General features: G+C 47.4%; 1 protein-coding gene across 1 annotated transcript; it reads right to left on the bottom strand.

Annotated features, from left to right (window-relative positions):
• Positions 1–956: 956 nt before the first annotated feature.
• Positions 957–5,560, bottom strand: RBM8A (RNA binding motif protein 8A). Its single transcript, XM_032947042.2, has 6 exons — positions 5,394–5,560; positions 4,011–4,070; positions 3,718–3,795; positions 2,566–2,702; positions 2,069–2,205; positions 957–1,383 (listed from the first exon to the last, which is right to left on the bottom strand). The coding sequence occupies exons 1-6, from the start codon at positions 5,458–5,460 to the stop codon at positions 1,335–1,337; spliced, it is 528 nt and encodes a 175-aa protein (XP_032802933.1). The 5' UTR covers positions 5,461–5,560; the 3' UTR covers positions 957–1,334.
• Positions 5,561–12,034: the final 6,474 nt, after the last annotated feature.

Below are 12,034 nucleotides of genomic sequence, written 5' to 3'. Positions count from 1 at the left end.
AAATTGTATTCTACATGTTACATTTTTATGGGGCATCTATAAATGGGTCACTATTTCCCTAAACCCATCTCTGCGACCTCAACCCCACAACTTTGGTGTCGAAACAAGACTCCTCGTGCACATTTTTCATTTTCAGTTGTACTCCCCGACAGTTTTCACAAACCCACCGGCCAGCATGAAGTACGGCCAAAGAACACCCATGACCAACTGTGTGGGGAGCCCTTCATCCAGCAGTTGAATGTGTTAAAATACCGTGTAATTTAAGGTATTACATTATAGAAAATTATAGCCATTTGTCAATCCACAGGTGGACGAAAATTATCATGGAGCTTGTTTGATCATACTTCACCGCACTGGTGTCCGCATGGCAGTTGACCATACGTAACCATGCTGGTCAGCGCAGATTGGCGAAGGCAGGGCCTGGACCGGTTCAGATAGCACTCATAACTGTCACAAATCAAACTCAAGTGGGTTGCTGCAAGTTTCCTAAATTACACCAGACCACGTCTACAATTATCAAGATTTAGTGTAACCGTTAAAGGCACTTAATCAGCCAGCCAAAAGCAACTCATTCTGAATGGCTGCCTTGTAATTTTAACTCTGAATTCCTAAAACATTACAGATGATAGGAGTCATTTTAACACGTAGGATTTCGCGACCAAAAAAATCCATAATACAGGTTTGTTTTGGGTTAGAGCGCATAGATATAAATGTCGCTAAACCAGCCACCACCCAACAGCTAATTAGTAAGGTTTGTCACATTAACAGAGGAGTCAAATTTATACTCACCAGTCATACTTTTCACTCAATGTTTCTTATTAATATTCAAGATTGCCGAATAAATTGACCCTTTTGTTACATTACAAAAATGTGTTTTTATATTGAACCCTCAAAACCAAATTGTAAAATTTTTATAAAACACATGTTGACATTAACAGCATCCAGAAATCTACACGTACTACACAAAATGTTTTATTTCAGTAAAACACTTGACTAACATTTCACAACAAAACATTAAACAAGTTTTACAAAGAATAATTGTGAATAAAATAACCAAATAAAGCCATCTTGTCACAAACGTTCCGAGACAAACCTAGTTTCATCATCATACAACTTAAACCAGAATTCAAACAATCTAAATTCCAAAACATTGGAAAATAATGCAAGGTAAAAATAGTTGTTGCAAATTGCACACATTTCACTCGGTGTGCATTCTGCTATGACAATTATTTAACCAAAGCTGAAAAGAGTACACGTTGTCGTGAATATGAAACTGCGTTTAGAAGGGTTCAAAAACGCATGGTGTCGGCACTGCAGGTCACAGCAGGGTGAGATCACCGTCGTCTCCTGTCCGGGCTTCTGCTGCGCCGGCGGCCACCACCCCTACACAATAATGTCACGAAATGCAATCGGGTTACACAACTCCAAAGCGCAGGCTCAACCATTTCAACTCAACTGAATGTTAAGAGCCACTTGAATACCCACATAAGCTGTGTAAAAGCTCTGGTTGAGCTATCTGGGTTGGTTTTTTGGGGGGGGGGGGGGGGGGGAGCATAAAAAACATGCTCATCTTAATCTGTGAGTGTGATCACGTAGGGTTAGTTATACATGCTATCACTTCAAATGACAAACTATAATGTGCATTTCCATGTATTTAGATGGTAGTTGTATGTCTATAAGTATTGACACGTTTAGACTTAGATACTTGAAATATTTTAAGAATAAAAAAAATATTTAAATCACCCCAGTGCATCTCACTTAATCCCAAGTACATGCATTGAATAAACCATAATTCTTGGCTTTAACATCATAGCCGACATGATTGAAAAATTATTTAATTATTAATTGTGTCCCTCATCTAAGTCAACAGCCATGTTCCACTGTGCTACAAAACTTGCCCTGTTCACTGCTTAAAACAAAAAAACAAGTGGCTTGATGAACATGACGAGTACAAATGTCAATGAATGCTTCTTCATGGCTGTGCCTTTCCAAAAAGGAAGCAGCCATCCACTATCAAATTAAAATACCCATTGCACAAGTTGTATACAAACATTAAACTAAACTGTACCTTCTCTTGTGCTTGGGAGGGCCTCGGACAAAAGCCCAGTCAACAGCAATTTTCTGGCCCAGTATGTCTGCCCCATTGAGACCCTCCATGGCAGCCTGAGCCTCCTTGAATGTCTCGTATTCCACCAATGCATATCCCTGCAGAAAATATGTTAACATCACCTTTAAACATGTTGCACTTGTTTTACTATTACGTATACATGTGGTTTAAGAGATTGATTGCATGCAAGAGAGAAAAACCTGTGTTAAGTTGAAACATGGATTGGTGTTAAATTGTCTTGACTTCACTTGCTAACAAACAAGTTTATAGTATAGATGTACGTAAAACAATTGCCAATTTTACTTTTGATGAGAGGAATTAAAAATGTTTTCCTTTTCCAATGTATATTTAATTTCTTCCTCTGCTCGTATTTTTTTCCCCCCAAGCCTCCCTTGTGGCGAAAATGTCTAACAGAGGTGCAGGATACAGCAAACAAGGGATGTTAATCTTGGAGGCACCTTGAGGAAGCCTGTGCGGCGGTCCAGGTTTAGATGCACATTTTTGATCTCGCCGAACTCTCCAAACTTGTCATGCATGTCGTCTTCTTGGGCCTCCTCGTGTACACCCGTCACGAAAAGGATCCAGCCCTCTACCGCTGGAGAGCAGTCAACGAAAAGTGCACTTCAACACCATGCACATCTGTATTACATCTATTCAAGTCATGTTATCTCAAAGGGAATTACACAGAAAAAAATGCAACTTTACTTTTTATTAAACATTCCTAATTGGTTACTTTGACAACTCGGATAACAGTGGTAGCAATCACAGCCATTTAGGGCTATACATTGGCTCAATTTTGGCGGATATAAGTGACAAAAAAGTGTAAATACATAAAGGTGTGTAACTCAACTGTAAAATCAATTAATATCTTAGTCAGACATTAATCATGAAAGAGCTTTTTTTAATGAAACATCAGTCATGCAGGGGGATCCTTGCAAATTGCAATTCACTGGTCTATAGTTAAGACTGGTGATTTTTTGATGATGAAAAGGATTACTCCACCAAAAGTGAAATTCCTGGGCAGAGGGACAAATTCACATTTGCTACAATTCATATTTTGGAAATTCGCCAGCCAATAACTGGTGGGTGCAGGGATCCTAGAATAAACTGCGGCTTAAAAAGAGTGGTGTGTAATTCACTCGGCCAGAGGCAATATTTTGTTTGAGGAAACTTAAGTAAATCTAATACATCATTTCTAAATCATATTTATGAAAAGGCCAAAGCAAACTTTCTTTCAAAACAGCCTATGAATTTTGATTTAAAGCTTTCGTGACTGCAGCAATTCATATTTAGTTTTTTCGGTAAAGTCACGTTGAAGAGAAACAACAAAATAAAATATATATAAAACAATACAAAATTCTCACGTCGTGAGAATTTTTTTATTGTTTTATATATATTTTATTCTCACGTTGTGAGAATTTTTTTATTGTTATATATATTTTATTATTTTGTTGTTTCTCTTCAACGTGACTTTACCGAAAAAACTAAGAATAGACTATGAATTGTTTTCAGATATACCAGAGATCTGTCAAAAATATTAATCATGTCCCCAAATGTTTAGAAAAAATGCAGAGAATACATTGGATTTAAAAAAAAAATGGGTTACGTACATCTCTGTGGTCCAGGCTCATCACCATCTTGCTCCACAGACTCATAGTCCTCCTTCTTTCTGCTCCTGCCTCCTTCATCTTCATGACACAAGATCAAGTCCGAAACACATCACAAACACATACTGGTCATCCTACCTGAAATAAACATTTGGCATATATGTACTCAAATAATTACTGGAATTGTATTCAAAAAGGCTAAGATATGTAGCCCTTGATGAAACCAGCGTATTTTTTGTCGTTTATTATTTCAGAGACAATCAACTCTTCAAAGGATGCAGGCATCAACAGCATACCTCCAACAAATCCTCGACCTTTGCGTTTCTTCGCCTTTTCCTTCAGCTTGTGAATACTCTCTAAATAAAAACACAAGCAATGATTATTGATTAGGTTACACCACACACCAATGCCATCCATGATTAGACATTCCACATGAAATGCATTTGTTAATGCTTGGATCCTCACCTGTACCTTATTCACTGTCATTTTTGCCCATATTTCACCATTCTGGTGAGTTGACGGAGTTGACTGAATTACTATACTTAACCAATCTGGTCAATGCGTGCCAGTTGACTGCATGCCCATACTTCACTGATCTGGTACGTGCGTGTGAGTTGACCACATGATTATACCTTACCAATCTGGTCAGGGTGTGATTTGACTGCACGACCATACTTCACCAATCTGGTCAGTGCATTCGAGTTGACTGCATGCCCATACTTCAGCAATATGGTCAGGAGGTGCGAGTTCACTACATGGCCATACTTCACCAATCTGGGAGGGGGTGTGAGTTCACTGCATGGCCATACTTCACCAATCTGGGAGGGGGTGTGAGTTCACTGTACAGCCATACTTCACCAATCTGGGAGGGGGTGTGAGTTCACTGTACAGCCATACTTCACCAATCTGGGAGGGGGTGTGAGTTCACTGCATGGCCATACTTCACCAATCTGGGAGGGGGTGTGAGTTCACTGCATGGCCATACTTCACCAATATGACGGGGGTGTGAGTTCACTGTACAGCCATACTTCACCAATCTGGGAGGGGGTGTGAGTTCACTGTACAGCCATACTTCACCAACCTGGGAGGGGGTGTGAGTTCACTGCATGGCCATACTTCACCAATCTGGGAGGGGGTGTGAGTTCACTGTACAGCCATACTTCACCAATCTGGGAGGGGGTGTGAGTTCACTGTACAGCCATACTTCACCAACCTGGTCAGCGCGCGCGCGAGTTGACCGCACGGCCATACTTCACCAATCTGGGAGGGGGTGTGAGTTCACATGGCCATACTTCACCAATCTGGGAGGGGGTGTGAGTTCACTGCATGGCCATACTTCACCAATCTGGGAGGGGGTGTGAGTTCACTGTACAGCCATACTTCACCAACCTGGTCAGCGCGCGCGCGAGTTGACCGCACGGCCATACTTCACCAATCTAGGTCAGTGCGCGCGAGTTGACCGCGTGAACATTAGAACAAAAACAAGTTTAGCTTGTCGAACACGTACGCTTTATCCTTTAACTGTATCCCTTTAAGTCGAGTTTATCATCCCCCACGCCGCGCCACGGCTTCCAATCGGCGGGGGGTGAAGGGGGAGGCCTAGGCCCAATCCAGGCAAGGCCTCGCTCCCTCACTCGCCGTTACCCCGCCGCCGCCGCACGCCCACACCCGGCACGCACCGTCGCCTTCGTCGTCCATCTCGAAGTCTGCGCCCACCGCCTCGTGAAGGTCGAGGACGTCGGCCATGGCTGCGAAGGCGAAGGAGACGGAGCCCGGGAAATGTTTCCTTTGCCGCGAGGGAGCCCGGGGAAGAGTGGGGGGGGGGGGGGGTGAGGAGATGCCGCCGACACCACGTGGTACCCGCCTCAACCAATCGGCCTGCGGGAAGTCCGCTCACGTGGGGCGACGGCCACCACTCGGGCGCGCGTGCGGCGTTACCCACGTGGGTAGGGAGTAGACCAATCGTGAGAGAGCGGTGTTGGGTGGAGGGAGGGAGGGGGCGGGTGGGGGGAGGGGAAGGAGGGGAAGGGCCAGTGGGGGGGTGAAGGGCGAGCCACGTGACCCGGTGTGTGGGTCAAGTAGTCCACATGTCCAGGCCACGTGTCCAGCCGCTTGCCGGCATGTCCGCACATTGGCGTGCACTTGCATGCCCAGTCCCCTTGCCGGTATACCCAGCCACCGGCGTGCTGCTGGGCATGCCGGGTAGAGGGGGATAAACGGGCACGACACGGATTTTGAGAAAGGATTGACTGATGCGGTATACAGGAGGATGCGGAGCTGAGTGGACTTGCCAATGACTGGTACCAGTGGTGTAAAGATGAGCCTCTGTGGAGGAGGCTCGTGAAGGACGCTGCTTGCTACTGGGCAGTTGGAGGCCGTCGCCCTCCAGCAACAATAACGGAGGGCAGATGAGCGATGCTCACAATATCGAGCGGAGCGCCGGGCGGATAAAACGCAGCAAATTGGCACAGTCGTGGGCACAGCCTGTGGTGCATCTGGCAGTCATCTCAGTCAGCCAACCCATGGGACCTGGGTTCTTTCCCGAGTCCTGTCAGCGAGCCTTCGACACTTCACGTGGCCTCAAAGTGCACCTGGCCTGGCACAGGCGCCATGGTGACGTCACCACCACTTGGTGGCGAATGGCGGCTGTTGTTGACACCCGGCTTTACTCGCCACGTGGAACGATTCATTACCCATGTCGTATAGATCAGCGTCCCCAACCTTTTTGGCATCAGGGACCGGTTTCTTGGAAGACTATTTTTTCACGGACCGATGGGGGGGGGGGGTCATCATTGGGTCTTTCCCCCTTTTCAAAAAAGCTTTCCAGCGACGTTTTTTTTACTCATTGTGGCTACCAGGGTTAGCTTGTGGGCTTACCAACACTGACTGAGACAAGTTGCGCAGTGTGGGAAAGACGCGTGGAGACGGGTCACGTGCAGACTCACCGCCCTCACCTCCTGCTGCTGTGCGGCACGAGGGTTGAGGACCCCTGGACCATAGATGGTTTAATCGTTTGGTGACTCAAATTACGACTGTGCCCAAAATTATAACATTAATTGTATGAGACCTCCTTTGCCAGAAACAAGATATAGGAATAGGTTTTACCCTTTTAACTGGCACAAAAACTGACACCTTTATTCAAGGCATCAAATTCAAGGACAGTGCATATTATTATCAGAGTTGTCTTTTTTGTTTGCATTTTGACTGCTTGTGTTGTGGTTATTGCAAACATGATGCCTTGAATAAAGGTGTCAGTTTTTGTGCCAGTTAAAAGGGTAAAACCTATTCCTATTAATTGTATGCATTCACTGTGTAACAAAACATTTTTTTTTTGGTTCCTGGGTCGTGTTATTTTCCAATTATGCCTCAAAAGTATAGAAAATGGCTATTGTTCCCCACAAACTTTGCTTTTGTGACCTTGAAAGTGATATTTTTAAATGCACCTATTTTAAAGGAGAAAACGTGGTGTGCATTTGTGTCATTCCTTCACATAAAGTCCTGGTCACAAAAGCAAAGTTTCTGGGGAATCATAGCCATTTTCTATACCTTTGAGGCATAATCAATTAGAAAATAACACTACCCAGGAACAAAAATCGTGTTACATAGTGAATCAGTCATCAAAGTAATTTAAATTCGGTATGTCGCCAAGTTTTTGAATCTGCGGAATGTACATGTTATCAGGATCTTAGAGATGATAAACGTAGCACATTTAACATTCTTTGTAGCCGAGATATCTATTGTTTAAAACGTTGGTTTGACATTTTTGGTGTATAAAAAAGCAGGGGATAGAGTTCTATATTATTCAGACATACTGTACTTATTTTTACATTACAATACTGTACTGCATATAGTATCACTATTACTTGAATTGTTCAGCATACTGAAATACGTTATCGGAAAAATGTCCACTCGGTAGATATTCCACTTTGAGTGTGCACCTCCTGAAATTATATTACGCTGACAAAGAGTGTGAGAATCTGGAGTTGTGATTGATCACAGACTCCCATTCTCTACCACATCACTCTGCAGGACCCCCCACCCCCGTACCTCCATTTGCGTAACATCTGCGTTCGATATCTCGTTATTATTGCAGCTGCCGCTGAGACCCTCATCCATGCCTTGATTACATCGCGACTCGACTATTGTACGTGTCTCCTGTACGGCCAAACAAACTCCAGAAGATGCAATTGCCGGATTCCATATCATACAGATAGGTTAATCTGTCCACTAGCTCTCACTTCAATTTCCGATCAATTATAGGATCACACGATCTTTGAAATCCTTCCTGGAATTGGCCATGCCTACTACCTCGTATCTCATCTCATTACTCTCCTCCACAAACTCGCCACTCCTGCAATAAAGACTTCGCTATCAAGCCCCCAGAAAACCTTCACTCAGTGGGGGATCCCTCATCCTCTGCTACCCTCATTATCTATAACTCCCATGATTTCATCTGTGCAGTTAACTTAACTCTCCCTGTTCAAGTCTACTCACTGCCTCTCTATAAATGAATATGCCCACCGTGTCTGTATAACGTCTTGAAATGTCGCCGCATTTGGATGCTACTCATAAATTTCAATTGTACAGGGTAGTCCAGATGTCTTGTGACCCTCCAATTAATTGACCCCTAACATTGTATTTCTTTGCTTATTCATTTATGTTTTCACATCCATTGCTAGACAAAAATATTACCATACTGAAATAAATTCCGATTTTTGGCCATATGTTTATGCATGCCTTTTTGAAGTTCTGGGCTGATGAAAACGAATATATTGTAATATTGTGCATAAAGCCGCGCAGTTATCAAGGGTGAATACTATATTGTATCGTTCATTTGGCACGCGTGAACGTTTACAATTTGCAGCGCTTTCGAAAGAATATTACACGCTGACATTTCACCTTGAACAAATGTTAACATCCTAAATAGAACTGAAGGCACGTTGGTGTCCAATTAGATTTATATAGCTTCCAAATTGCATAGTTATACAGCATGCCCAATAGCATTTTTTGTGCGTTCATCGGCGAGCGCGTTTGCCATTCACTCAGCAGTACCATCAATGGCGGAGCCAGGATTTTCAGGTAGTTGGGGGAGCAACCCCTCCAGCAATGAAAAATGATAGAGGAGTTGTTAGTAATAAGTAAGGACTTGTCCCTTGCTTTTTATTCGACGCGTGTGCGGCGATGGCGCAGCCATCGATCGAGGGTCGAATTCGAACCGCGTTGCGTGATCGGCATCGTGCTCGCTGAAGGTGTTTGCCATCAGAAAAGTCGTGTACTGTATACACGCAACTGCGCACAATTCTGAGTCACCTATAACTGCTTTGTCGTGTCTTATTGCCAATTATGGACTCAGACTATTGTCCTATCATCTCATAGAGTCCCTGGCAAATAATAATTTGCTACACAGTGGCATTGGGGGTCGCAAAATGCCGATTTATTACTAATAAACCCCAATGATCCGATCGAAATTAGGGATTTCGATGGGATCATTGGGGGAACACGTGCAACCCCAACCCCACTGGCTCCGCCAGTGAGTACCATGGAAACGGGCACCACCCTGCAATTGTGCTGCATGAATGGACACAATTAAGATCTCGTTTCAATTCCAAAATTGCATTTCTAATTGCTTTTGTGTGTCCGCAGTTTGTGGGCTAAGTAAATACACAGTCCTCCACAATTGGTAGCATTCATGAATTCGTTGTAAACTGCTTGACGGAATATATGACGTGCCTCTTCCGACGAATTTATGATAAACAAGTATCCATAGGAAGTTTTCATTGCAGGCTTCCTAATAGCTTTGCCATAATTTTAAATTCATGTGTGATTTCAACATTTCCCCATGGTGACAATTTCAAAGTAAATGTATTCTCTTGCTTCATGCTTGTTAATATCATTGCAATGCATTTGATAGTCTTTTCTAAGGGCCTTCAATATTTTCTGTAAAATAGTGAATGCACACACTGCATGTAATGTGTTGGACTTGAAATGGACTCTGCATGCAATGATGAACGGACATTGCGAGTGATTTCATTTTTTTTATCCCTAGAGCTGCCACATTCTAAATGAAGCTTCGCATTGCACTCGTCAATATTGATGACCATTGGCTAAAATTGACCTAAACGGCTTGTTCACTGGATGTAGCGGTCTTTCCTGCTTGGTCGCTGGACCAGAATTCCCCAGGCAATTAAACACTCCGAGGGGTGGGCCAGGAGGGAGAGGAGCCAGAGAGGGGAGAGGAGCCGGGAGGTAGGCGGGGGATGCAAGGAGGAGAGAGGAGCCACGGGGGGGGGAGGAGAGGAGCCAGACGGCGGGGGGGGAAGGAGGAGAGGAGCCAGAGGGGGAGGAGGAGGAGAGGAGCCAGAGGGGGGAGGAGGAGGAGAGGAGCCAGAGGGGGGGGGAGGAGGAGAGGAGCCAGAGGGGGGGAGGAGGAGAGGAGCCAGAGGGGGGGGAGGAGGAGAGGAGCCAGAGGGGGGGGGGAGGAGGAGAGGAGCCAGAGGGGGGGAGGAGGAGAGGAGCCAGAGGGGGGGGGGAGGAGGAGAGGAGCCAGAGGGGGGAGGAGGAGGAGAGGAGCCAGAGGGGGGGGGAGGAGAAGAGGAGCCAGAGGGGGGGAGGAGGAGAGGAGCCAGAGGGGGGGGGGGAGGAGGAGAGGAGCCAGAAGGGGGGGGGGAGGAGAGGAGCCAGGGGGGGGGAGGAGGAGAGGAGCCAGAGGGGGGGAGGAGGAGAGGAGCCAGAGGGGGGGGGAGGAGGAGAGGAGCCAGAGGGGGGGGGAGGAGAGGAGCCAGGGGGGGGGGGAGGAGGAGAGGAGCCAGAGGGGGGGAGGAGGAGAGGAGCCAGAGGGGGGGGGAGGAGAGGAGCCAGAGGGGGGGGGAGGAGGAGAGGAGCCAGAGGGGGGGAGGAGGAGAGGAGCCAGAGGGGGGGGGGGAGGAGGAGAGGAGCCAGAGGGGGGGGGAGGAGAGGAGCCAGAGGGGGGGGGAGGAGAGGAGCCAGAGGGGGGGAGGAGGAGAGGAGCCAGAGGGGGAGGAGGAGGAGAGGAGCCAGAGGGGGGGGGAGGAGAGGAGCCAGAGGGGGAGGAGGAGGAGAGGAGCCAGAGGGGGGGGGAGGAGGAGAGGAGCCAGAGGGGGGGGGGGAGGAGGAGAGGAGCCAGAGGGGGGGAGGAGGAGAGGAGCCAGAGGGGGGGGGGAGGAGGAGAGGAGCCAGAGGGGGGGGGAGGAGAGGAGCCAGGGGGGGGGGAAGGAGGAGAGGAGCCAGAGGGGGGGAGGAGGAGAGGAGCCAGAGGGGGGGGGGAGGAGGAGAGGAGCCAGAGGGGGGGGGGAGGAGGAGAGGAGCCGGGGGGGGGGGAAGGAGGAGAGGAGCCAGAGGGGGGGAGGAGGAGAGGAGCCAGAGGGGGGGGGGAGGAGAGGAGCCAGAGGGGGGGGAGGAGGAGAGGAGCCAGAGGGGGGGGGGAGGAGAGGAGCCAGAGGGGGGGGAGGAGGAGAGGAGCCAGAGGGGGGGGGGAGGAGGAGAGGAGCCAGGGGGGGGGAGGAGGAGAGGAGCCAGAGGGGGGGGGAGGAGGAGAGGAGCCAGAGAGGGGGGGAGGAGAGGAGCCAGAGGGGGGGAGGAGAGGAGCCGGGGGGGGGGGAGGAGGAGAGGAGCCAGAGAGGGGGGGGGGAGGAGAGGAGCCAGAGGGGGGGGGGAAGGAGAGGAGCCAGAGGGGGGGGGGAGGAGAGGAGCCGGGGGGGAGGGGGAGGAGGAGAGGAGCCAGAGGGGGGAGGATTGCTTCGTCTGCTCTTGAGGGACCACCTTGAGAGGGAGGTTTGTCATTGGGCCTTTCGGTGTCTTTATAATGTCACCTTTTTAGTATGAATCAGCAACACTTACGTTTTCAGATGCAACCTGCCGTATTTGGGAGAACATGCGTGTGATTTTCATGACCAACCTCTCTCAAGGCTGCTTCTCGAAATGAGAATGGCTCATGTGAGAAAGGGGGTCACTGAGGGCTCATCATTATGACTAGGCTATGATTTATAATGAGTGTACTCAATAAAATATATCACGTCGTTTTTTCGTCCGAAAAGGTACAATGGAAGGCAAATGGCCTCTAGCCTGCACAGCAGCAGCAGCCTTAACAGCGTGCAATCAGAGGAGCCCTGAATAATCTCTTCTTGAATTTCGATTTAAAGCTTTCGTGACTGCAAGGATTCATCTTCTTTGGTTCTTTCGGTAAAGTCACGTAGAATGATAATAAAATAATAAATTGATAAAATAAAATCGGCATCTCTTCAGAAAGGTGAGAGACTCGATTAGTTGAGCCTTCTTATCCCGGAGTCTGTTGAACCGCCTC

This window comes from Petromyzon marinus, chromosome 1 (assembly GCF_048934315.1).
Source record: "Petromyzon marinus isolate PM22_M1 ecotype Great Lakes invasive population chromosome 1, UKy_Petmar_22M1.pri1.0, whole genome shotgun sequence".
In the NCBI taxonomy this organism is placed as follows: Eukaryota; Metazoa; Chordata; class Hyperoartia; order Petromyzontiformes; family Petromyzontidae; genus Petromyzon; species Petromyzon marinus.
Note: the sequence above shows the minus strand (reverse complement) of the source record. Positions and strands in the feature narration are given on the sequence as shown.